The sequence below is a fragment of the Pristiophorus japonicus genome, chromosome 16, assembly GCF_044704955.1.
Source record: "Pristiophorus japonicus isolate sPriJap1 chromosome 16, sPriJap1.hap1, whole genome shotgun sequence".
Lineage (NCBI taxonomy): Eukaryota > Metazoa > Chordata > Chondrichthyes > Pristiophoridae > Pristiophorus > Pristiophorus japonicus.
This window is the reverse complement of record NC_091992.1, coordinates 110,181,795-110,206,773: the sequence shown is the minus strand read 5'-3', so window position 1 is coordinate 110,206,773 and position 24,979 is coordinate 110,181,795. Positions and strand designations below refer to the sequence as shown.

Below are 24,979 nucleotides of genomic sequence, written 5' to 3'. Positions count from 1 at the left end.
ACCAAAAGTTAATATTTTCAATTGCTATTCATTGACCCCTGCTCGGAACTGCATGTGTAGACATCAGATGCGAGCAGGGATGGGTTAGGCAGTGAATAATCCACTGACCCTCACCATCCAGGGTCGTGCATGAAGAATGGATGGGTGAGCAGTAACCCTGCAGCCATATCCCAGTTAGAATCAGTGCCTTCAGGATCAATTTATTATTTTCCTTCAAATCTGTTTTCTATCCTCTAGGATGAATCACATGTTACATTCCTATACTGCTGTTCCTAAATGTATTCTGTTGGAATGTGTTAATGCCCTGAGGCTCCCACAACATTTGTATCTGGGAGGAGCACAGAATGCAAAGTGGTGTGTCTTTCGGAGAATATAAATGTGGACAATTTAGGCATGCATTGAATGACTAAGACCTGGACTATTTCTAAAGCAGACGAGGTCATGTTTGTGATATCGACAGTGGACTGATACAAGTCAGCAATTTAATAGATCCAGTCACTAAATATTACTTGTTCAACTTTACTCCTTTGAATGCTTTCAGTCTTTTTATTTAAATTAATTCTGTCAAAGTCTTGTTGGATTCAATGTCTGCTGTATTCATTATTTATCTCGTTATTTATTGACAACCTCATCGACAAAAGATCAGGGTGAACATAAAAGCATACCAGCAATGCATACTAAACATGTTTGCTGGAAGCCCTTTGTTCAAACAGGCACGTATTTATCCTAGAGTTCAATGATTTATGTATGTAATTGCAGGTGTTCCATTGCCAGCGATGTTTTGGTATAAAGATGCAACACTGATCACAAGGTTAAACGTCGCCAGATATAAGGTGCTGTCCAATGGCAGCCTGCAGATCAATGGACTGATCCCTGATGACACTGGCATGTTCCAGTGCTTTGCTAGAAATGATGCTGGGGAGGTGCAAACGTTCACGTATCTTGCTGTTACCAGTAAGTAACTGATCTTTTAGGCCACTCTGCTAACTACTTTCATTCACTCTGTTACCCTCTGCCTTATTTGAGGTTTGTGAATTGATGAGTGATGCTCCAATCTTAAAATTTTCTTTAACCTTCAAGAGATTTTTAGGAGGAGATAGGTTTGGTGTGGCTTTCGGCATATCGAGAGTCCTTTATGGAATAACATAAACCATGGGGGGAATGCTCACTAAACACAGGAGAACTGTTTGATTAGGAACCATTACCATATCTTTCTTGCTCATCAATAAATATTGGACTATTTATTTTTGAAAGGAAAGGAAGGAATTGTTTGTTTACATTGAAACCTTTCAGTTTAAACCAAGGCCCTGTCTACCTGTTAAAGTGGATGTAAAATACTCCATTGCACTATTTGGGGAAGAGCAGGGAATTCTTCTACTGTCCTGACCAATATTCATTCCTCAATCACCCATCACCAAAACAGATTATTGGTTAATCACCTCATTTGCTTTTTGTGGGACCTCGCTGTGTGCAGCATGTTTATCTGCCTCGTAACAGTGATTATACTATAAAGTAATACATTGACTGTCAAGTGCTTTGCAACATCCAAGATGCATGAAAGGTACTATATAAATGCAATTTCTTTCTTTCATAAGAACATAAGAACTAGGAGCAGGAGTCGGCCATCTGGCCCCTCGAGCCTGCTCCGCCATTCAATAAGATCATGGCGGATCTGATCTTGGCCTCAACTCCACTTCCCTGCCCTCTCTCCATTACCCTTGACTCCCTTATCCTTCCGAAATCTGTCTATCTCCACCTTAAATATATTCAATGACCCCTGACTCCACAACTCTCTGGAGTAGAGAATTCCAAAGATTCACGATCCTCTGAGTGAAGAAATTCTTCCTCATTTCTGTTTTAAATGGGCGACCCCTTATTCTGAAACTATGCCCCCTAGTTCTTGATTCCCCCACAAGGGAAAACATCCTCTCTGCATCTACCCTGTCAAGCCTCCGCAGAATCTTATATGTTTCAATAAGATCACCTCTCATTCTCCTAAACTCCAATGAGTATAGGCCAAGCTGCTTAACCTTTCTTCATATGACAACCCCTTCATCTCAGGAATCAACCTCGTGAACCTTCTCTGAACTGGACTGCCTCCAATGCAAGTATATCCCTCCTTAAATAAGGAGACCAATGTACGCAGTACACCAGGTGTGGTCTCACCAATGCCTTGTACAGTTGTAGGAGGATTTCCCTACTTTTATACTCCATCCCCCTTGCAAAAAAGGCCAACATCCCATTTGTCTTCCTAATTACTTACTGTACCTGCATGCTAACCTTTTGTGTTTCATGTACAAGGACCAACAGATCCCTCTGTACCGCAGCATTTTGTAATCACTCCCTATTTAAATAATAATTTTTTTTTATTTTTCCAGCAAAGTGGACAACCTCACATTTTCCCACATTATACTCCATCTGACAAATTTTTGCCCACTCACTTCGCCTATCTGTATCCCTTTGCAGATTCTTTGCATCCTCCTCACAACTTGCTTTCCCACCTATCCTTGAACTTTTCCCCTTTCATGTATCTATTACAGACGATCCCTTCATCCAAGTCATTGATATAGATTGTAACTAGTTGAGGTCCCAGCACTAATCCCTATGGCACCCCACTAGTTACAGTTTGCCAACCTGAAAATGACCCATTTATTCTGACTCTCTGTTTTCTGTTAGTTAGCCAGTCCTTTATCCATACCTCCAACCCCGCCAGCTCTATCTTGTGCAGTAACCTTTTATGTGGCACCTGATCGAATGCCTTCTGGAAATCCAAATAAACGGCATCTATTGGTTCCCCTTTATCCACCCTGCTCGTTACATCCTCAAAGAACTTTTCCCCTTTCATGTATCTATTACAGGATTTACAATATTGTCATCCAATTACAAACCCTCTCAAACAACTAATGTGTATGTACTTAGTAACTTAGTAAATGTGTTTGTCATTGCTTTTTAAAGCAAAGCAGGGACTATTAGCGTTAGATTAAAGGTAGGGGTATTTTATAACATTTTATGATTAGTTAATCCTTATTTCAGATTTCAAAGTGGCAGCTTAGATAATTAGGGTTAGGTTTTCAATGGCAGTGAAAATCAGGCGTTTTTTATAACGGGCAGTCAGTTTCACAGGTGGGCAGCAAGTTAAAAATCTACCCATCAAAGTTTCTGAACTGTAATCAAGATATGCTTCTGCCTTGAGTTTTTAAATGATTTCAAGCCAATGATATAAAAGCTGCTGGTCACCTTACCAGCGGAAAACAACAAAACATAGTGGATACGTTTTCAACTTGTCGTCTGGATATCAAACAGACGTTTGCAGATCGACTGTCTATTATAGAAACCACCCAATTTTCATTGCCATTGTCCATCCTGGTGCCAAAATAAAAGTCTTGCCCCCGAATAAGTGGAGCCCATAGTGGTGTTCCAGGCTGGGGTCATGGCCTAAAATACACCAGAAGATAATCGCCTGCCTGGCCCCAGCGAGCACTGACACTATCATGGGCGACAGCCTCTTTTCTGCAAGTGGCTTGACTCTGGAACTTCCATCAGGGTCAGGTTCTTAGCTCACCAGCAAGGCAGGATTCCCACTCTTCCATCGTTACCGAGGTTACCGATTTTGGTTGGAGGTATTCCTGGAGGTTTAATCACGTAACGTCTGACCGTGTGACATCTGATCACGTGGCATCTGATCAATGACATCTGCAAATGTTATCGCATTTACCTTTATAAAGGTTTGATTTTCTGTCGTTGAGCATCTTTACTCGTGGTTGTGTGCCAGCAGCTGTTGTGCGAGAAGTTCCGAGAACCAGGAGGCCACCCGTGAGCAGGCGAAGAAGGGAAACCGAGGGCGGGGAAGAGGGGAAACCAAAGATGGGGGAGGGATTCGCAGGAGGGAAACCAGTGGAGGGAGGACCTATGATTCCATCAGTAACTAATAGTAACTCGACTGAAATTGCACTGATAACACAGTAATACTAGTTGTATTCAGATTTGCCTCACAGCCAACAGTAATACAATAACTCACTGACAGTCTACATGTAATAGGTGACATCATGGGGCAGGAGGCAGTCACTGCTGCAGCGAGAAAGTTCTTTAAAGTGCAAAGTTCTTTAAAGTGCAAAGGGCGGGAAGATTTATGCCCCATTCCAGGAATCAACCCGGGGTGTTTGGCAAGCTTCATAGTTACAAGAGTGCAGTGAGATTGTGGATATTCAACCCAGTGTGTTATGAACAGAATCTAATTTCTTACATTATTGGTCATTAAAAAATATATATTAGGTAAAATTAACATGGGTTCACCACAAATAAAATTAAGAACATAAGAATTCGGAGTAGGAGTAAGCCATTCGGCCCTTCGAGTCTGCTTCGCCATTCAATAAGACCATGGCTGACCTTCAACCTCAACTCTACTTTCCCACCCGATCTCCACATCCCTTGATTCCCCTAGAATCCCAAAACCTATCTATCTCAATGATTCAGCATCCACAGCCCTTTGGGGTAGAGAATTCCAAAGATCACAACCCTCTGAGTGAAGAAATTCCTCTTCATCTTAGTCTTAAATGGCTGATTCCTTATCCTGAAATGAAGCCTCCTCGTTCTAGACTCCACCCAGGAGAAACAACCTCTCAGCAAATACTCTGTCAATACCGCTCAATGCTAGGACCATTGTTTCTGTTTAAGCACAGTACTAATGAATGTCCCACCACTGCCCAAGACCTGATTGTGTAAAGCACCAATGGTCTCATAAAATACATTTTGAAGGAACGTTATTCAGCAATACTTAGATTAATGAATAATCATTTGTTTTGGTTTTTACAGGCATTCCTCCCAATATTACTAAGGGGCCAGTAGACAGCACGGTGATTGGCGGGCTGTCAGTCATCCTTACCTGTGAAACATCGGGGGCACCACGCCCAGCTATCACCTGGCAGAGGGGCAAGTATTGAACTTTACTGCTGTTGCATGCGACACATTTCATGAGTGTACCATTTCTTCCAGTCTGCCAACTCCAGCTTTTCTATGCTGCTCTCTTCCATACTTTGAATGTATGTACTGTGTGCAGATTCTCAAATTCTCAATCTCTTAATGATGGAAGCTGGAATTGGCCATGGCCGGTTGTTCAGAACTCATGAACATGAATACATTTTTTTTAAAAACTTGGATTTATACAGCGCTTTTCACAAGCACCGGACATCTCAAAGTGCTTTACAGTCAATTAAGTACTTTTGGAGTGTAGTCACTGCTGTAATGTGGGAAATGCAGCAGCCAACTTGCGCACAAGCGAGCTCCCACAAGCAGCAATCTGATAATGCGTTTGCATTTAGTACATTTGTGAATTTGTCACTTTGGTAGAATTTTCCTTGACGTTGTACAGAGCAAAAACGCGCTCCTGGCCCTTACAGGCAGACTTGGGGCTCAGGATACCTGTGGCCAGCCCCAACTGGTGGACCAAACACAAGTGCCACTGATGGCAGCCTTTTACTTTAGCCATTGGTAGCACCCAGGAGTTGGAGGCACCCAAGAAATCCTCTCTCAAACAGGGTTTTAGTGCCTCCAAGGACACTAGTTCCAGGTCATTTCCTCCAACGGTGCTGTTTCCATCAGTGCAACCATGTAATATGGATAGTATATGAAAGACCATCTGTCGCCCTTTCTACACGGTACGTCCAACAACAGTGTCAACAATAATTAGATGATTCTGACTTGATCTTTGATCAGGAGACTACCGGAGTACAACAAGTAGCTTGTGTCCATGCCAAGGCTAGTCCTTGTCGAAACATTTCATTTGATCACTATTTTATCTTGTTCTCTGAAATCATACAAAAGATCAAATAAACAGCATTAAAGTTCCTTTAAAGAGCAAATACAGCTCAAGGTATTTACTGATCTGTAGTATGGAGGGTCGGATCATGGAACAACTCACCAATATTCCTGGTAAAAAAAACACTGCGATTATTTGGCCATTCAGTTGTTGGCTGTTTGTGGGACCTTCCTGTGAGTGAATCGGTTGTTGAGTTTGTCTACATAATAACAGTGACTAGATTTTGAAAGTAGCCCATTGATTGCGAAATGACTTGGAAGAACATGACATTATGTCTTGCTTGTAAGGCTTGTGCTATCAAGCTCTTTGCACATTTGCTCTATTACTTGCGAATCTTATGAATTTGTGAGCATTTGCTGTTTAAAACTATTCCGTATGTCCCTCCCTTGCACCCTGGACTCAAATTCAGCAATGTGTTACTTCTTTCTACAACATTTTTATTCTTTGTTCTCTGCACCCGTATGTGGAAGAAATATTTTTGACTGCTCTCGTTTACAAAATTGAAGGATGTGATTTAGTCGAACTTTAACAACAAATTCAAGATTTTTTACTGCATTTTTAAATTGTCTCTTTTTTACCTTCTAACTAAATTTTAGTTTCAGTTTTCCAGCTCCTGTTGCCAATGCTGGCATCATCCAGTCATGCAGGCTGGTCACTAACTGTTCTCATTGTGATGGCAACCAACCCTGCTGCCTTCTGGTCCCGAAAACTTTACAGAACAGCAGCTTCAACCAGCTGTGCTCACACTCAGCCTGGACTCCCAGCATCCCCTGCTGTTGGGTAGCCTCTCATTCAACCCCACTCTCCCATAGTGGTCTGACCACTATTAATCTTTGATCCCCGTTTCTTTTGTACTCTGGCAGGCCCCAATCTGGAGCTGTGGACCTGTGATCATTCTGTCTATGTCAGGTGGCCTCGTGCCTACTGATTCTCATTCGCCCCCATTCCCTCTCTTCATGCCTCCTCCCACCGCCCCTCTCCCATCCCCCACCACTCCCCCCCCCCCCCCCCCCCAAGCTGATTTTTACTGTCCTCTGATACTGGCTGAAGAAAAGCAGCTACAAATTTTACACAGCCGATTGTCTCTATGATTTTCATGCTCTGGAGGTAACAATACCATGATTTCGTATCGTGGATTTAAAAAATTTTTTTTAGAGTGGGTAGCATTTTGAGTCCATAGTTTATCTGCAATTTGGCTGTGCTATCATAGTGTAGACCGCAGCCAGTATCCAATGGTCTCTTCATTTCTGTTCTTTTTTTAAAAAACAGGAGAGAAAGTGCTCGCGAGTGGGTCTGTCCAGTTACCTCGCTTCACACTTTTGGAATCCGGTAGCCTCCTCATCAGCCCTTCCCACATCTCAGACGCTGGGAGTTACACGTGCCTGGCCACTAATTCTCGAGGAGTAGACGAGGCTTCTGGAGATCTCATTGTGTGGGGTAAGAGATGAGATTGCTTGGCAAATCGAAATGCCTTCTTACAACAACAACAACTTGTATTTTTATAGCACCTTTAACGTAGTGAAACGTCCCAAGGCGCTTCACAGGAGTATTATGGGACAACAAATTTGACACCGAGGCACATAAGGAGAAATTAGGGCAGGTGACCGAAAGCTTGGTCAAAGACGTAGGCTTTAAGGAGCTTCTTGAAGGAGGAAAGCGAGGCGGAGAAGTTTTGGCAGGGAATTCCAGAGCTTGGGGCCTAGGCAACAGAAGGCATGGCCATCAATGGTTGAGCGATTATAATCAGGAATGCTCAAGAGGGAAGAATTTGCTGATATCTCGTGGCGGGGGGGAGGGGGGTTGTGGGGCTGGAGGAGATTACAGAGATAAGGGTGTGGCCATGGAGGGATTTGAAAACCAGGATGATAATTTTGAAATCAAGGTGTTGCTTAACCAATGCTTCATATTAAATTAGAAACTGGAGGAAGTTTGGAAATTGGCTGAGAACAATTAAGTCCATCATCATGGCATTGCTTTCTTCTTGCTCTGAACCTTTAGTCCATAAATCCATAAATCCAAAGCTGCAGTGGTGATATCAACACAACAGAAACCAACAGGAGATGATTTTGAACAAAGCAATCTCATGATGCTTTGCGGCACAGGCCACCTGTGATATTTGAGCTGGAGGGAAGTCTAATTTGTAATCAGTCTATTCTGTGTATGCAAAGTAAATATAGTTAGCGTAGATGGAGAGCCAATTTGAATAATAAATATTCATGTAAGTAATGAACTCAGAGGCGTTTATTCATTGTGGGTTTTACTTAGAATCTGTGATTGAAGTTTTTCACTTGGCTTTGTCTCATTACAAAACAGATTCAGGTGTGCTGTAATGTTAATGTTTAGCCTAAAGCCCATGATACATGCCTGCAGCTTGGCACACATTGTTATCAAACTGCCTGGTGTGACTCAGAGCCAGAAGCTGACTTTGAAAGCAGCAATGCTTCAAATGTAACAAAGCTATAATCCAGTGACCACAAATATTTTGTGTCTGTTTTGGTCACTGAAAGATAAGACAGTCATTCAGGCCCCGAAGGGGTTGCAGAGAAGAGTCACAAAGCTGATTCTTAACATTGAGAAAAGTCTTGGAAAGCTGGATCTTTCAGCTTTGAAAGGAGGTAATGAAGAAGGAACTTTGTAGATGTTTATGTGAGTAAATGGTATAGAAAGAGTAAATCTGGAGCAATACTATAAATTCTTGGTAGTCTGTCGTATCCAACAAAGACGCTGATGTGCTAATCATCAATGGCATGTGTCTTCAAGCGGCTGTATAGGCCAAATTAGACCGTGATCATCATAGGCAGTCCCTCGAAATCGAGGAAGACTTGCTTCCACTCTCAAAGTGAGTTCTCAGGTGACTGAACAGTCCCTCTTGGGCCCAAGGACAGCACGGGCCAGCCCACACTGCAATATGTGCACGCTAGGTCTCCAGCAGAGCTGGTCTCCAGTCATCTTGGTTAATCCTTGCCACTGGACCAAGACCTAGCTCTGTCAAGCCCGTGTGGTGGCTGGTGTGCAACGGCCACCACATGTTCAAAAAATCCACGCACCGGCATCTTCCACCCTTCAACATGTATTTCGGGACCTGGAATATTAGGGCCTTCATTGAAACACCTGTGAACTCATCCCTTTTTGATGTGGAAGCAAGTCATCCTTGACACGAGGGACTGCCTATGATGATGATGATGATGATTATGGGAATTGCAGTCTCTGTCACAGGTGGGACAGAGAGTCGTTGGAGGAAAGGGTGGGTGGGGAGTCTCGTTTTCCGCATGCTCCTTCCGCTGCCTACGCTTGTTTTCTGCATGCTCTCGGCGACGAGACTGAGGTGCTCCAGTTAGGGCGGTCTTTGGCCAGGGACTCCCAAAATAAACAGGACCAGGAACACAGTTTCAAACTGGCAAATGGCAAAATTTAGAACAGTTTGAATAATTCTTTACAGAAAAGGTGATCAGCATGCGGAATGGATTTCCAGATAGGAAGGCAAAAACCTTGGAATCATTAAGAAACAGTTGGAAGCTGAGATGCTATATAGGTTTATTCTAGAGGAATGGGTCAAAATGGGTTAAATGTCCTTTCTCACCTGTATTCATCATCTGTTTTAGCACCCCATACAGAAACATTTATAGGCAAATCATTTATACTGGCACTATACAGGCTTATGTATTAACACTACACAGTACATGAAGTGATTGTGGTGCAGTATAAACAGAGGGGCTGTGTTCTAGTCAGAGTACCATGTTTTGAACTGACTGTGATCTTTTACAGTGCTCCAGTATAAAGATTGGTTTTGATATGCTGAAATCAGAGAAGGCCAAACCCTAGACCATATGAACAGCAGTCTGTTCCACCATTCAATTAGATCAAGGCTAATCTGTACCTCAACTCCATTTATCCACCTTTGTTCATATCTCTTGATACAAAAATCTTTTAGGGAGGCGAGTTTCAAATGTCCACTTCCACTTGGGTGAAAAAGTACTTCCTGATTTCACTTCTAACAGGTCTAACTTTAAAATAATGCCCTTTCTGGATTCCCTCACCAGAGGAAATACATTTTCTGTAACTATTCTGTCAAATCCCTTTATTATTTCAAACACCTCGATTAGATCACCCCTCAACCCTCTAAACTCCAGGGAATACAAGCCAGGTTTTTGCAAATTGTCCTCGTAATTTAACCTTTTAAACCTTGGTATCGTTCTGGTGAATCTGTGCTGTACCGCCTCCATGGTTTGTATATCTGTCTTGAGGTTCGGTGCCCAAAACAGAACACAGTTCTCCAGATGGGTTCTGACCAAGGCTCTGTACAGCTGAAGCATCATGTCCTCACTTTGCAATTCCAACCCCCTTGAAATTCCATTAGCCTTTTTGTACCTGTGCACTAACTTTTAGCAATTTGCATATATGGACAACAACAACAACTTGTATTTATATAGTGCCTTTAACTGAGTAAAATGTCCCAAGGTGCTTCACAGGAGTGTTAAGACAAAAACATTCCGTTTGCACTTATACTGCTCCGAGTCTCTCAGCATTAAGAAACATTCCATTTTGTCTTTCTCGGATCCAAAGTGGATGACCTCGCGCTTCTCCACATTCAACTCCATGGACTCAATTTTCCCCAAAGCATTTTTTTGCCATACTTGAAGAGTTACACCCAATTTTTGGGGGCCTAAGTACGGCAAAAAAAATATTCCAAGTTTCCCCGTTGGATTTCTTCATTTTTGGAATGGCGTAACCCGACCTTTAGTTTTGGGGGTGGAGCCTTGATCTGCGCCAAAAAGAACGGGCTGCCATGGTACCAGGGACACACTGCAGAAAAGTGAAGCATACAGCCAGCTCCCAATACATTAAAAGAATTGAAAAACACATAGCAGCAACACTCTTTTAGTGTGTCCGGGCATCTGCTGCGCCGATTTCCTTACCTGCGTCGATTTCCTTAACTCTTCGGAAGGTTTTCTTGCAGAGGCCACAGACGCTGGCCTAAGCACAACTGGAGTAGCTCGCATCTGGCCAAACTTCCCTAATTGGCATAGGTGGCTGGTTATGCCCCTTTGGCTGAAAAAAAAACTGCCCTAAAAAAATCGTATCTAACTGAGTTACGCTGGTGCAAATTGATTGGGGAAACTTGTATTTTTAACTTAGGCCAAAAAACGGCACAAATCACTGGGGAATATTGAGCCCTTAGTCTGTCTCTGCCCTTTTGTAATGTTCTGCTTCCATTCACACAACTTACTGTACCTCCTAACTTAGTGTTATCTGCAAACTTGGACATGCAACTCTTTATTTCTTCAACCAAACCATTAATATTCCTGGTGAAAAGCTGAGGTCCCAGTACAGATCAACTTGTCACATTTCACCAATCAGAGAATGTTCCCTTTATTCCTTCTCTGCTTCCTGCCTCCCAACCAATTACAGACCCATGTCACAAGGTTGCCTACAAATCCCTGTGCTCTCATTGTTGCTAACACTGGAAGTCCATATAGATAACATCTGTGAATCTCTCTCTGGAGGTTTTCCTCTGATTCTATCACGAACAGGGTAATGCTATTTGCACTAAAACAGAGTAACATTGCAGTATGTGTTTTTAGCTGTTATCTTGCACAAACTTAAACCAGTTGGTTGCAAAGAAATTAAATGCAATTAAAGGAAAGGATTAAACGTTAGCAATAGTGATACTTCTAGATTAGTTAAGTTTGGACAAAGTAATCAGGATTCCATACGATTTTTTTTACATACTAATGCATGAGTTAATTATGTCATAATGTCTAGCATTGTAATGCAGCGATACAAGATTCCTGTTGAAGGCCCGAGTGAACAGTCGATGTTAGAGTGCCCTCTACTGATACTGTGCGAGTACTATAACACTCAGGTTCTGTACTCAAATTTCTATAGGTTTTTTGGACTTGGTATTTTCTGCAGGTCCAGACTCAAAATAACAAGTCCAAGCCCTCTGATATGTATGAAATTCAGCTGCTTCTGGGGAGGTGGAGGTAAAAATACTTTAAGTATAATATCTGTCCTGCTACCAAAGTACAGTGTGACACAGTCTTACTCCCTGAAATTACTGGCAGTCTACTCCACCGGCACAAGTCCCACAAGCAGATCCCTAATTGCCCTAGCCCCAAGCTGAGCCCCCATCCCAAATCCTGACCAGGATGGGCGTATCGTGCCTTAAGGGCATATTGGCATCTGCTCCAAACTGCCAGCAGGAACGGTCGAGCAACACTGTGCTTCTCTGACGGCAGAGAGTCGCCTAGCAAAGCTCCCCCCCCCCAAATTCCTCTTCTTCAGATGTTCTGCTGCCAGTGGAGCAAATGGGTCTCTTTGGGGAGGTATTCGAGCCCCTCCAAAATCCATTCTTCAGTAAAGGCTTGGGTCCTTTTACAGTACTCAAACCAGGTCTCTGTTGAGGCCCAAGGAAGGCGCAAACAACAGACTTTCCTTGGGAAGCTGGTGAACTCCCCGAGATACATCCCGTTGACTGGGGAGGGGGGCAGGCAGAAGATCTACACACAACCCAGTTAACTGAAATTGAAACGGTCAGCCTCAACAGGATGGAATCCCAGTGTAATTGGGTTCAGCCCTAAATTCCTGGACTCCCTCCCCCAATGCCTGATGGAGGTTATTTTTCTTTTTAGAGGAACGGCCTTGAGAATCAAATTTAATAAAAGATAACTGGAGACCAGTATGTCAATAACAATCCAAATAATAATGGATCTTAATTTTTATAACTTGTTTTACAGCTCGCACTCGTATCACAAATCCCCCGCAGGAACAAAGCGTAATCAAAGGAACCATGGCAGTGCTAACCTGTGGCGTGACCCATGACCCGAATGTTGTAATCAGGTACAGTTTTTGGTGAGATTTGTAAAGAATCAACGGCTACAGTCCGTGTGCTGTCCTCACTCATTCCTGTAGTTAACAATGAAATCTGTGGGATCCATGTTTATTTCTCAGGTGCTGAGCATTGGAGACTCCCCAAGACTGCAGGTCCAATTCTAGATAGCCTCGCAGAAAGGTTATCCATCTGGCCATTGCTCCTCATGGTCGCACGCATCTGTCCGTTTTGGAGCTTCAACAGTGATGCAAAGTTATCTTCCAGCAACACTCTTTGCTTCCTTTCTGCGGTTCATAGATTACATAGCATGACATGGGGCTCGGAAGGACCTAGCAATTGATTATGCAGTTGTGAATAGCTTGACATGTAGTTTACTTTCCGATTACAGTCTTCATGTTGCTGGAAACCTCAGAGCACTAGCCAGCTGCTGCCCTCTTTACGAGGGAAGCTCTCGTTTGTATTGGGCTAGCGGGGGTACTTATCATTTGTATTGGGCTAGCAGGGGTACTTATCATTTGTATTGGGCTATCGGGGTTACTTTTCATTTGTATTGGGCAGGCGGGGGTACTTATGAGGAGAGGTGACCGCCAAATCAGAGTGGTTGATGGCATCTGTGCTGTGAGTGATCACGTTAAAGCACTGAGCCACAAGAAGGATATTGGTGACTGCAATATTTGGGATTGGGTTAGTGTGACTGCCAATAGGGTGGACTCGATAGCACATGACAGTGCCAGAGATTTTCCGGCCTCTGCAGCTGAAATCATAAACAAATTGAAGCTTGAGTATGCTAGGTGCTCATTCACTAAACAGCACTTGTTAAGGTAACTGCAAGAGGAAGGGCAGCTGTTTGGTAGAGAAAAGAAAAGGATTTGAAAGCAGTGTTCAAAGCCCTTTTTTAATTCATCTTGAGCATCTGTATAATACACCGTGTTGCGATACCAGGAGGGTCATGGAGCAGGTCACATTCGTTGGAAAGGGTGCTTACTTACACAAAAATAATCTTTAATTGCTCTCTGGTTAACGAAAGGCTGTTTTCAGTGGTGATCAAAATCAATTCCACTGAGCTAGTACAAATGATTGTCCGGTCTAATGCTCACCAACAAATTTGTGAAGGCGTCCTCAGGATTGGGTCAGAGCTTTGTACTGAGTTTGTGTCTGAACCGACAGACCATAGCTTTCTTACAGCCGGTGGTCCAGCTGCAACCACGCAATCCATTAGAGCATTGGCTTTCAGGGTTATTTGGAGCGGAGTATGGAAAAGCCCAGCCCCTAGTAGGTACTCCCATCAGGTTCCATCAGTTCATCATCATCATCATAGGCAGTCCCTCGGAATCGAGGAAGACTTGCTTCCACTCTTAAAATGAGTCCTTAGATGGCTGATCAGTCCCATATGAGAGCCACAGTCCCTGTCACAGGTGAGACAGATAGTCGTTGAGGTTAAGGAAGGGTGGGGCAGATTTGCCGCACGCTCTTTCCGCTGCCTGTGCTTATTTTCTCCATGCTCTCCGCGATGAGACTCGAGGTGTTCGGCATCCTCCCGGATGCACTTCCTCCACTTAGGGCAGTCCAGTTAACCAAAGCAAAATGTCTATGATCAGACCTGTTCAGCTCCTGGTTGATGGTTGCTATTGGAAATCAGCATCTGTGATGGAAAAGCAAGAAAATAATAATTTTTCTCTCCAATATACTGCATTTATTGCGTAAATCCCATGACATTTCTGTGCTGTGCCATTCTCTGCCTTTGTTATGCAGATATGTGTGGCAGAAGGATGGGGCTATAATTGCTGTGGCTGCCATCCCACGTATGCGACTTGATGAATCAGGAACATTGTACATCTCTCAGACCTGGTCAGGAGATATTGGATTGTACACCTGCAAAGTGTTATCAGTAGGAGGGAACGACTCTCGCAATGCCCACGTCAGAGTCAGGTAAGCGAGGAATTTGATGAAATCATCATAAAGCACGTGAATGCCACCTTTGTGCTACAACATTCTCTCCGATAGCTAAACTTGCTGGGGGGCAACCTGATAGCGTTAATGACCCAGTGTCAGTGCCGCAAAAGGCACCAAAGCAATCCCTCCAGTGGGGGTTTGGTTACATTGTTCTGATAGAAAGCATATTTAAAGAAGTGAGGGAAAAGATAGCAAAAGTGCTATTAGATATGTATATAACTTCATGAGAAAAGGGAAAAATGTGAATCTTTGGAATTTTCTACCCCAGAGAGCTGTGGAGGCTGGGTCATTGAATATATTTAAGGTGGAGATAGACAGATTTTTGAACGATAAGGGAGTCAAGGGTTATGGGGAGCGGGCGGGAAAGTGGAGTTGAGACCAGGATCAGATCAGCCATGATATTATTGAATGGTGGAGCAGGCTCGAGGTGCCCCCTAATTCTTCTGTTCTTATGTAATATCAGAGGACTGGCAGACAGCTAATGTAATGCCTATATTTAAAATAGGGAATAGAACAGGTCCAGGGAACTATAGACCTGTTAGCCTAATGTCAGTGATCGGAAAGATGATGGAATCTTTAAAGATGTAATCGAAAATATAATAAAGAGTAATCAGTATGGATTTCGAATAGGAAGGTCATGCTTGACCAACTTTATTGAGTTCTTTGAAGAAGTAACAGAAAGAGTGGATAAAGGTAATGTAGTCAATGTAATACAGGCAACTCTCGATTATCTGGGTCCCTCGAGGATTGGGCTATTCCGGGTAAACGATTTTTCCGTTAGGGTGAGTCTACATTTTAAAGTTAAAACTTTAATGAACAAATACAATCGTTAGGGCGAGTTTACATTTATAAGACTTTAATGAATCAATGCAATAAGCTACAAACAGTAACAAAAGATGGACATTACCAGGTTGTACAGGTTCTGTGCCTGGAACCCAGTGCCAGCACTGCCCCCGTTCCCAACGTCAGCGGAGGCCGCGAGAGACAGCGGCTACAGCAGTGCGCACACACACACCAGCAAAGCAAGGGCAGAAGGAGGGTGATTTTTATGGTGAGTGAGAGTGAGAGAGAGAATAAGCAAATACAAATGAGCACAGTGTTTGAAAGGCAATTTTTCCAAATTATTTGGAGCTGTCCTTTCACTTGTTGGCAACAGAATTTTAAATCCCGTTACAATGGTTTCCCGTTGGATCCGTGTACGGATAATCAAGAGTTGCCTGTATATTTGAATTTTCAAAAGGCCTTCAATAAGGTTCTGCATAGTAGACTCATGACTAGAGTCAGAGCATGTAGAGTCAGGGAAAAGTAACAAAATCGATTTCAAGCTGGCTACAAAATAGAAAACAGAGAGTAGGGTTAAGGGTAGTTACTCAGACTGACAAAAGTTCAGAAGTGGTGTTCCACAAAGATCTGTGCTGGGACCACTGTTCTTGGCCATCTGCGCAAATGATTTGGACTCGGGAATCGGAAGTACAATTAAAACATTTGCAGATGACACCAATTGCAAGGTATAGTTAATGCTGGGGAGGACTGACAAAATACAAGAAGATGTAAATAAATTTGCGGAATGGGTGTGTAATCGACAAATGAATTTCAATATCGAGAAGTGGGAAGTAGTGCAATTTGGCCTGAGGAATAAGGAGGCCACAAACTCCTTGGAAAATTAGAGTCTAAATGGTATAGAGAAGCTGAGGGATTGGAGATGCAGATACAGAAATCATTAAAAGTAGCGACACAGATTAATAAGGCCATAAAAACAGCAAACAAAACATTGGGGTTAATTTCTCGGGGACAGAATTAAAAAGCACAAAAGCTATGTTACACTTGTACAGAACCTTGCTTAGACCAAACTTAGGGTACTGTGCACAGCTCTGGCCTCCATATTAGAAAAATAATATAGAGGCGGTAGAGAAGACACAAAACAGAATGGATAGTACCAGAACACTGAGGTTATACCTATCCAGAAAGGTAGATCAGACCGGGGCAGTTTTCTCTCGAAAGCCGATGACTGAGGGGGTGACATAATAGAGGCCTTCAAGATTATGAAAGGGTTTGATAGGGTCAACGTAGAGACGATGTTTCCACTTATGGAGGAAACTAGAGGCCATAAATATGATAGTCACTAATAAATCCAGTAGGGAATTCAGGAGGAACATCTTTACTCAGAGACTGGAGAGAATGTGAAACTCACTACCACAAGGAGTAGTTGAGGCGAATAGCATAGATCATTTAAGGGGAAGCTAGATAAATACGTGAGGGAGTAAGGAATATAGTTAGTTAAGCTGACAGGGTTAGATGAAGAGGGGTGGATAGAGGCCCATGTGGAGCATAAACACTGGCATGGACCAGTTGGGTCAAAAGTGCAGCCAGGAACAATGTTCAGGCGGAGATAGACAGATTTTTTAGCGATAAGGGAATAAAGGATTATGGGGAGCGGGCAGGGAATTGGAGCTGAGTCCAGGATCAGATCAGCCATGATCTTAATAAATGGTGGAGCAGGCTCGAGGGGTCAAATGGTCTACTCCTGCTCCTATTTCTTGTGTTCTTGTGTTAAAATGTTCCCGCCGATATTACTTGCCATCGGTTATCATGCATCAACCTTTCACTGACAGGGAAGTTTCCATCCATCATGAATGCAACTTTGTATTAAACATCAATGCACAAGCTTCAGCAACAATCGGAACTGGTTCAATTACTGAACTGCTGCCATTAGAATATATAGGCAGTATAATATACACCACTTGAATCGTATTGGGTCAGTGTTTGTGAGGCTCGGAGACTGAATTCAGACACACAAGGAGAAGATCTGGAGAGAACAAAATGGTGGGCAAGTTGCACTTTGAGTTATTTATTTTCTTCATGCTTTTCTTTCTTACTGCAGGCAGCTCCCACACGCTCCAGAGAACCTGGGGGCCCAGCTGAGTTCGAATGAAAAGCGAGCAATCTCCCTGACATGGGCAAAAGCATTTGATGGGAACAGCCCCCTGATTTACTACATTTTGGAGGTGTCTGAGAACAGTGAGTGATGCAGCACCATTTTATTGAGAGTAAACACTGTCCTCATTGTGGTGCATTATAGATTTTGGGGGGTAAAATTAAATCCAAAGCAATGAAATAAAACTATTTTACCATTGGTAGAATTTCTGACTTGGGTATAAAGTTCCTGTAACCCACAAGTGTGTGTCTGAGTGAGTTATAGTCATCTTTTACACAAATGAGAAAAACATCCATAATCACTTTACTCTGTATAAAAATGTAAACATGTTTTAAATTCATTTTGTAACACTGCCCTGGTTGTTCGGTATTATCCTCTGTAAGGAATTGCTCTTTCGACTCTGACCTATGAAACAATGACAACCTCGATTGGGGCTGTCAGCCCAGGAAGTAAGGAACGAGAATGCCCAGGGTGTTCTCGGGCACTGCCCACTGGTCAGGTACAGTGTGGTGAATTGTGGCAGAAGCGGACAGCAAATTGGCTGCACCACGTAAAACCTGTCGGCTGGAGGTCGCTGTTTTCTTCTGTTCCCACTCTTTTGAACATGCGAACTTGATGTGCAAGTATTAGAACTTGAGCATCAATTAATCCACGCCTTATGATAATTGCAGCTAATTATCATGAGAGTTAGGAAGCACCCAGTGTAAAGCAGAAGAAATAAATCAGTTCACATCCACCCATGTCATATCTTGCAGACTGACGTGCCAATCTTTATCGGAGGTCAGTGACAGCTTTACCTGGCTCTTGTTATTTGAAGATAATTTTAAATAGGTTAAGTCTTCAGCTAGCTGGTTGGTTTTTGCCAGCAGAAGTGTTCCTGTGACAGTCTCAGCATATTCAGTGAGTGCGTGACACAAAGGGGAAACTGTGTTAAAATCTGATAGCACTTCAACGTGTAATCATTAAGTGTTTCTTTTCTACAAAGTGAGAATTCATGTTCCTTTTCAGTCCCTTCATTCATTTCTGCAGAAACTAGTTTTGTTAACTGCACAATGAGAAAAATTGTCATGTAATTGCCAATTCCTGGTCATAGAAACATAGAAAATAGGTGCAGGAGTAGGCCATTCGGCCCTTCGAGCCTGCACCGCCATTCAATGGGTTCATGGCTGAACATGCAACTTCAGTACCCCATTCCTGCTTTCTCGCCATACCCCTTGATCCCCCTAGTAGTAAGGACTACATCTAACTCCTTTTTGAATATATTTAGTGAATTGGCCTCAACAACTTTCTGTGGTAGAGAATTCCACAAGTTCACCACTCTCTGGGTGAAGAAGTTTCTCCTCATCTCGGTCCTAAATGGCTTACCACTTATCCTTAGACTGTGACCCCTGGTTCTGGACTTCCCCAATATCAGGAACATTCTTCCTGCATCTAACCTGTCTAAACCCGTCAGAACTTTAAACGTTTCTATGAGATCCCCTCTCATTCTTCTGAACTCCAGTGAATACAAACCCAGTTGATCCAGTCTTTCTTGATATGTCAGTCCCGCCATCCCGGGAATCAGTCTAGTGAACCTTCGCTGCACTCCCTCAATAGGAGACCAAAACTGTACACAATACTCCAGATGTGGCCTCACCAAGGCCCTGTACAACTGTAGTAACACCTCCCTGCCCCTGTACTCAAATCCCCTTGCAATGAAGGCCAACATGCCATTTGCTTTCTTAACCGCCTGCTGTACCTGCATGCCAACCTTCAATGACTGATGTACCATTCACCCAGGTCTCATTGCACCTCCCCTTTTCCTAATCTGTCACCATTCAGATAATAGTCTGTCTCTCTGTTTTTACCACCAAAGTGGATAACCTCACATTTATCCACATTATACTTTATCTGCCATGCATTTGCCCACTCACCTAACCTATCCAAGTCACTCTGCAGCCTCATAGCATCCTCCTCGCAGCTTACACTGCCACCCAACTTAGTGCCATCCACAAATTTGGAGATACTACATTTAATCCCCTCGTCTAAATCATTAATTTACAATGTAAACAGCTGGGGCCCCAGCACAGAACCTTGCGGTACCCCACTAGTCACTGCCTGCCATTCTGAAAAGTACCCATTTACTCATTCTCTTTGCTTCCTGTCTGCCAACCAGTTCTCAATCCACGCCAGCACACTACCCCCAATCCCATGTGCTTTAACTTTGCACACAAAGGCATATTTAAACTGTAGACTAATTATCCCTTTCTCACCTTTACAAATGTTAATCTATTAAATTGTAGTTCTAAATCAGCTCAATTTAGCATCTGATTGTTTTGTATCTATTGAGCGTCGCTAGTATAAACGTTGTCTTGGGACAGCTCTAAATTGTTAAATTGGTGTAAATATAAAACACTAATCTAATCTAATGTATATTAGTTTTTTTTCATTGTTGAATTCAAATATTTTGAAGCACAATATTGATGGCCATTAGCAAATTGATCCTCATTTGAATCTGGCAGGTTTACCGTTGTCTGATTAAACTGTTGCTGGGTAGAATCAAAGCCGCTGATTTACAGTATCCACGGAAAAATGGACAGATTCACAGAAAATGTCTCAGAATCTCTTTCTTAAAAATGGAATTTGATTTCATCAGCCATGATAACTCAATGGCTCTCAGTTTGCCTGCGGAACAGTCTCTGCACTCCAAAAGTATTTCATAAGAACATCCGAAATAGGAGCAGGAGTAGACCACACGGCCTCTCGAGCCTGCTCCACCATTCAATATCATGGGTGATCTTCTACCTCAACTCCATTTCATTCATAAAAAAGCAAAATACTGCGGATGCTGGAAATCGGAAATACTCAGCAGCATCTATGGAGGGTAAAATAGAAAAGCATTTTCCAGTTCTGACGAAAGGTTATCGACCAGCATCGGTTTTTCTCTCCACAGATGCTGCCTGACCTGCTGATTATTTGCCCCATTTTCTGTGTCTATTCCCCAATTCAATGTTCTGAAACTCCTAGAAAGGTTTTAAATCATACACAATATAAATGCAAATATTAATATACAATTCCTACAATAAATGAATGAATCAAATTTGAATCTGTATTAGAAGCCGAGTTGCTCCATCTGTAACATCACAGTGCAAGACAAATTACAAGATACCTCTACAAAACATTGTTGGTTAAAATATTTTTACCTTAAATTTAGTCTTTAATGAAATTAAGATGAATTTTTAGGATAAAAAAAACACCTGGGTGTTTCGTTCGCTTGAGCAGTAACAAAGTCAACTTTTGGATCTTGTTACAACACTTCTATTCTTGCATCAGCACACACAGTAGTTATGTAGACAAGGTGCAATTAAATGTAGATATGCGCGCCTTACATTGCTACCATCTATTGTTAGTAGGTGTAAGTTATTTATACATTTCCAATGTGGGTGTTGCTTAAAGTCCGTTCCGTCTCCTATTGGTCCCTTTTTATTACTGCAGCACCTTATGTGGACTACTTTTCCAGCGGTTTTCCATCATGTCCAGACTCGCCTGGACTTGCCTTTTTCTTTCTGTCTGTGTATTAACACTGTTGTGGAATCTTTTCAGAGCTGTCATCATAAATATTTGCAGTGCATACTCCACTGTGGCAGATCAGATGTCCTATTGTTCAATAAGACATTTGTTGAAAATGCTGCCTACCTCCCCTGATAACTCTGTGGGTAAAGACAGAAATTTCAGGTTTGATCCCCGATCAGCTGTTAACTGATCTCAGCTGGGACCTGAAGTGGGGCTATTAGATGTTGCCAGGGTTAGGAAGAGTTCCTAATCAGGTAGAGTTCCTTCTCATTGCTGTTCAGTGACCTCCTTGCTGGAAGTACAGATGTGTGGTTATAGACCAACATCAGTCTTCTCGACTAGGCCAACATCCTCAGCATCGAAGCACTGACCCTCAAAATCGAGGAAGACTTGCTTCCACTCTAATAGTGAATTCCCAGGTGATTGAACAGTCCAATACGGGAATTACAGTCTCTGTCACAGATGGGACAGACAGTGGTTGAAGGAAAGGGTGGGTGGGGAGCCTGGTTTGTCACACGTTCCTTTCTGCATGCTCCAGACGACGAGACTCGAGGTGCTCAGCGCCTCCTCCCCCGGATGCTCTTCCTCCACTTAGGCCAGTCCTGGGCCAGGGATTCCCAGGTGCCGGTGGGGATATTGCACTTTATCAAGGAGGCTTTGAGGGTCCTTGAAATGTTTCCTCTGCTCACCTATTATCTGAATAGCAGCAGATTAGGAAAAGGGGAGGTGCAACGAGACCTGGGTGTCATGGTTCATCAGTCATTGACAGTTGGCATGCAGGTTCAGCAGGCGGTGAAGAAGGCAAATGGTATGCTGGCCTTCATAGCTAGGAGATTTGAGTATAGGAGCAGGGAGGTCTTACTGCAGTTGTAGAGGGCCTTAGTGAGGCCTCACCTGGAATATTGTGTTCAGTTTTGGTCTCCTAATCTGAGGAAGGACGTTCTTGCTATTGAGGGAGTGCAGCGAAGGTTCACCAGACTGATTCCCGGGATGGCAGGACTGACATATGAGGAGAGACTGGATCGACTGGACCCTGTATTCACTGGAGTTTAGAAGGATGAGAGGGAATCTCATAGAATCATATAAAATTCTGACGGGACTGGACAGGTTAGATGCAGGAAGAATGTTTCCGATGTTGGGGAAGTCCATAACCAGGGGACATGGTATAGGATAAGGGGTAAGCCATTTAGGACTGAGATGGGGAGAAACCTCTTCACTCAGAGTTGTTGATGCCAGTTCATTGGATATATTCAAGGGGGAGTTAGATGTGGCCCTTATGGCTAAAGGGTTCAAGGGGTATGGAGAGAAAGCAAGAAAGGGTACTGAGGTGAATGATCAGCCATGATCTTATTGAATGGAGGTGCAGGCTCGAAGGGCCGAATGGCCTACTCCTGCACCTATTTTCTATGTTTCTATGTTTCTATCGAGAACATTGACATTGGTGTGTCTAACAAATTGGAAAACTGCAAATATAACACCCCAATTTAAAAGAGGAGGCAAAAAACAGGAAACTATAAACCAGTTAGCCTAACATCTGTGGTTGGGAAAATGTTGGAGTCCATTTTTAAAGAAGCAGTAGCAGGACATTGGGAAAAGCAAAATTCAGTCAGGCAGAGTCAGCATGGATTTATGAAGGGTAAGTCATGTTTGACAAATTTGCTGGAATTCTTTGAGGATGTAACGAACAGGGTGGATAAAGGGGAACCAGTGGATGTGGTGTATTTGGACTTCCAGAAGGCATTTGACAAGGTGTCACATAAAAGGTTAGTGCAAAAGATAAAAGTTCACGGAGTTGGGGGTAATATGTTAGTATGGATAGAGGATTGGCTAACTAACAGAAAACAGAGAGTTAGGATAAATGGTTCATTCTCTAGTTGGCAATCAGTAGCTAGTGGGGCACCGCAGGGATCAAGGCTGGGACCCCAACTATTTACCATCTATATTAATGACTTGGAAGAAGGAATTGAGTGTAACGTAGCCAAGTTTGCTGACGATACAAAGATGGGAGGAAAAGCAATGTGTGAGGACGACAGAAAAAATCTGCAAAAGGACAGACAGGCTAAGTGAGTGGGCAAAAATTTGGCAGATTGAGTGTAATGTTGGAAAGTGAGGTCATGCACTTTGGCAGAAAAAAATCAAAGAACAGGTTATTATTTAAATAGAGAAAGATTGCAAAGTGCTGCTGTACAGTGGGACCTGAGGGTACTTGTGCATGAAACACAAAAGGATAGTATGCAGGTAAAGCAAGTGATCAGGAAGGCTAATGGAATCTTGGTCTTTATTGCAACGGGGATGAAGTATAAAAGCAGGGAAGTCTTGCTACAGTTATACAGGGTATTGGTGAAACCACACCTGGAATACTGCGTGCAGTTTTGGTTTCCATATTTATGAAAGGATATACTTGCTTTGGAGGCAGTTCAGAGAAGGTTCACAAGGTTGATTCTGGAGATGAGGGGTTTGACTTATGAGGAAAGGTTGAGTAGGTTGGGCCTCTACTCATTGGAGTTCAGAAGAATGAAAAGTGATCTTATCGAAACGTATAAGATTATGAGGGGGCTTGACAAGGTGGATGCAGAGAGGATGTTTCCACTGATGGGGGAGACTGGAACTAGAGGACATGATCTTAGAATAAGGGGCCGCCCATTTAAAACTGAGATGAGGAGAAATTTCTTCTTTCAGAGGGTTGTAAATCTGTGGAATCCGCTGCCTCAGAGAGCTGTGGAAGCTGGGACATTGAATAAATTTAAGACAGAAATAGACAGTTTCTTAAATGATAAAGGGTTATATGGAGCAGGCAGGGAAGTGGAACTGAATCCATGATCAGATCAGCCATGATCTTATTGAATGGCGGAGCAGGCTCGAGGGGCCGTATGGCCTACTCCTGTTCCTATTTCTTATGTTCTATTCTCCCAGTGGATTTGCAGGATCTTGCGGAGGCAGCGTTGAGGTTATTTCTCCAGCGCTTTAAGGTGTCTACTGTATATGGTCCACGTTTCTGAGCCATGTAGGAGGGCGGGTATCACTACAGCCCTGTAGACCATAAGCTTGGTGCCAGATTTGAGGTTCTGGTCTTTGAACACTCTCTTCCTCAGGCAACCGAAGGCTACACTCGTGCACTGGAGGCAGTGTTGGACCTTGTCATCAATGTCTGCCCTTGCTAATAGTAAGCTCCCGAGGTATGGACAGTGGTCCATGTTGTCCAAGTCCGTGCCGTGGATTTTGATGACTGGGGGGCAGTGCTGTGTGGTGGGTTCAGGTTGGTGGAGGACCTTTGTCTTATGGATGTTTAGTATAAGGCCTATGCTTTCGTATGCCTCAGTGAAGATGTTGACGATGGCTTGGAGTTTAGCTCTGAATGTGCGCAGACGCAAGCGCCGTCCGAATACTGTAGTTCGATGACAGAGGATGGGACGACCTTGGATCTAGCCTGGAGGCGCTGAAGTTTGAACAGGTTCCCATTGGTTCTATAGTTTAGTTTCACTCCAGCGGGGAACTTGTTGAACTTGAGATAGAGCATTGCTGCAAGGAAAATCGAGAGGACGAAGCCCTGCTTGACCCCGGTCCGGACTTGGATTGGGTCTGTGGTGGATTCATTGGTCAGGATCACAGTTTGCATGTCATTGTGGAGCAGGCAGAGGATGGTGACAAACTTTTGGGGGCAGCCAAAACGGAGGGCGACGCTCCATAGTCCCTTGCGGTTGACAGTGTCAAAGGCCTTTGTGAAATCAAAGAAGGCCGTGTACAAAGGTTGGTGCTGTTCCCTGCATTTCTCTTGTAGTTGTCGCGCGGTGAAGATCATATCTATTGTACCCCTTAGTGGACGGAATCTGCACTGTGACTCCGGGAGGAGCTCTTCAGCCACAGAAAGAAGACGGTTGAGGAGGATTCTAGC

At 43.3% G+C, this 24,979-nt stretch overlaps 1 protein-coding gene across 1 annotated transcript in view; it reads left to right on the top strand.

Annotated features, from left to right (window-relative positions):
* Positions 1-24,979, top strand: part of sdk2b (sidekick cell adhesion molecule 2b) — a 460,427-nt gene that overhangs the window by 107,366 nt on the left and 328,082 nt on the right. The window contains exons 8-13 of the mRNA XM_070858209.1: positions 760-954; positions 4,813-4,929; positions 7,085-7,252; positions 12,553-12,655; positions 14,400-14,576; positions 17,482-17,618. Coding sequence (XP_070714310.1) covers positions 760-954; positions 4,813-4,929; positions 7,085-7,252; positions 12,553-12,655; positions 14,400-14,576; positions 17,482-17,618 — 897 coding nt within the window. The remainder of the gene's footprint in view (positions 1-759; positions 955-4,812; positions 4,930-7,084; positions 7,253-12,552; positions 12,656-14,399; positions 14,577-17,481; positions 17,619-24,979) is intronic.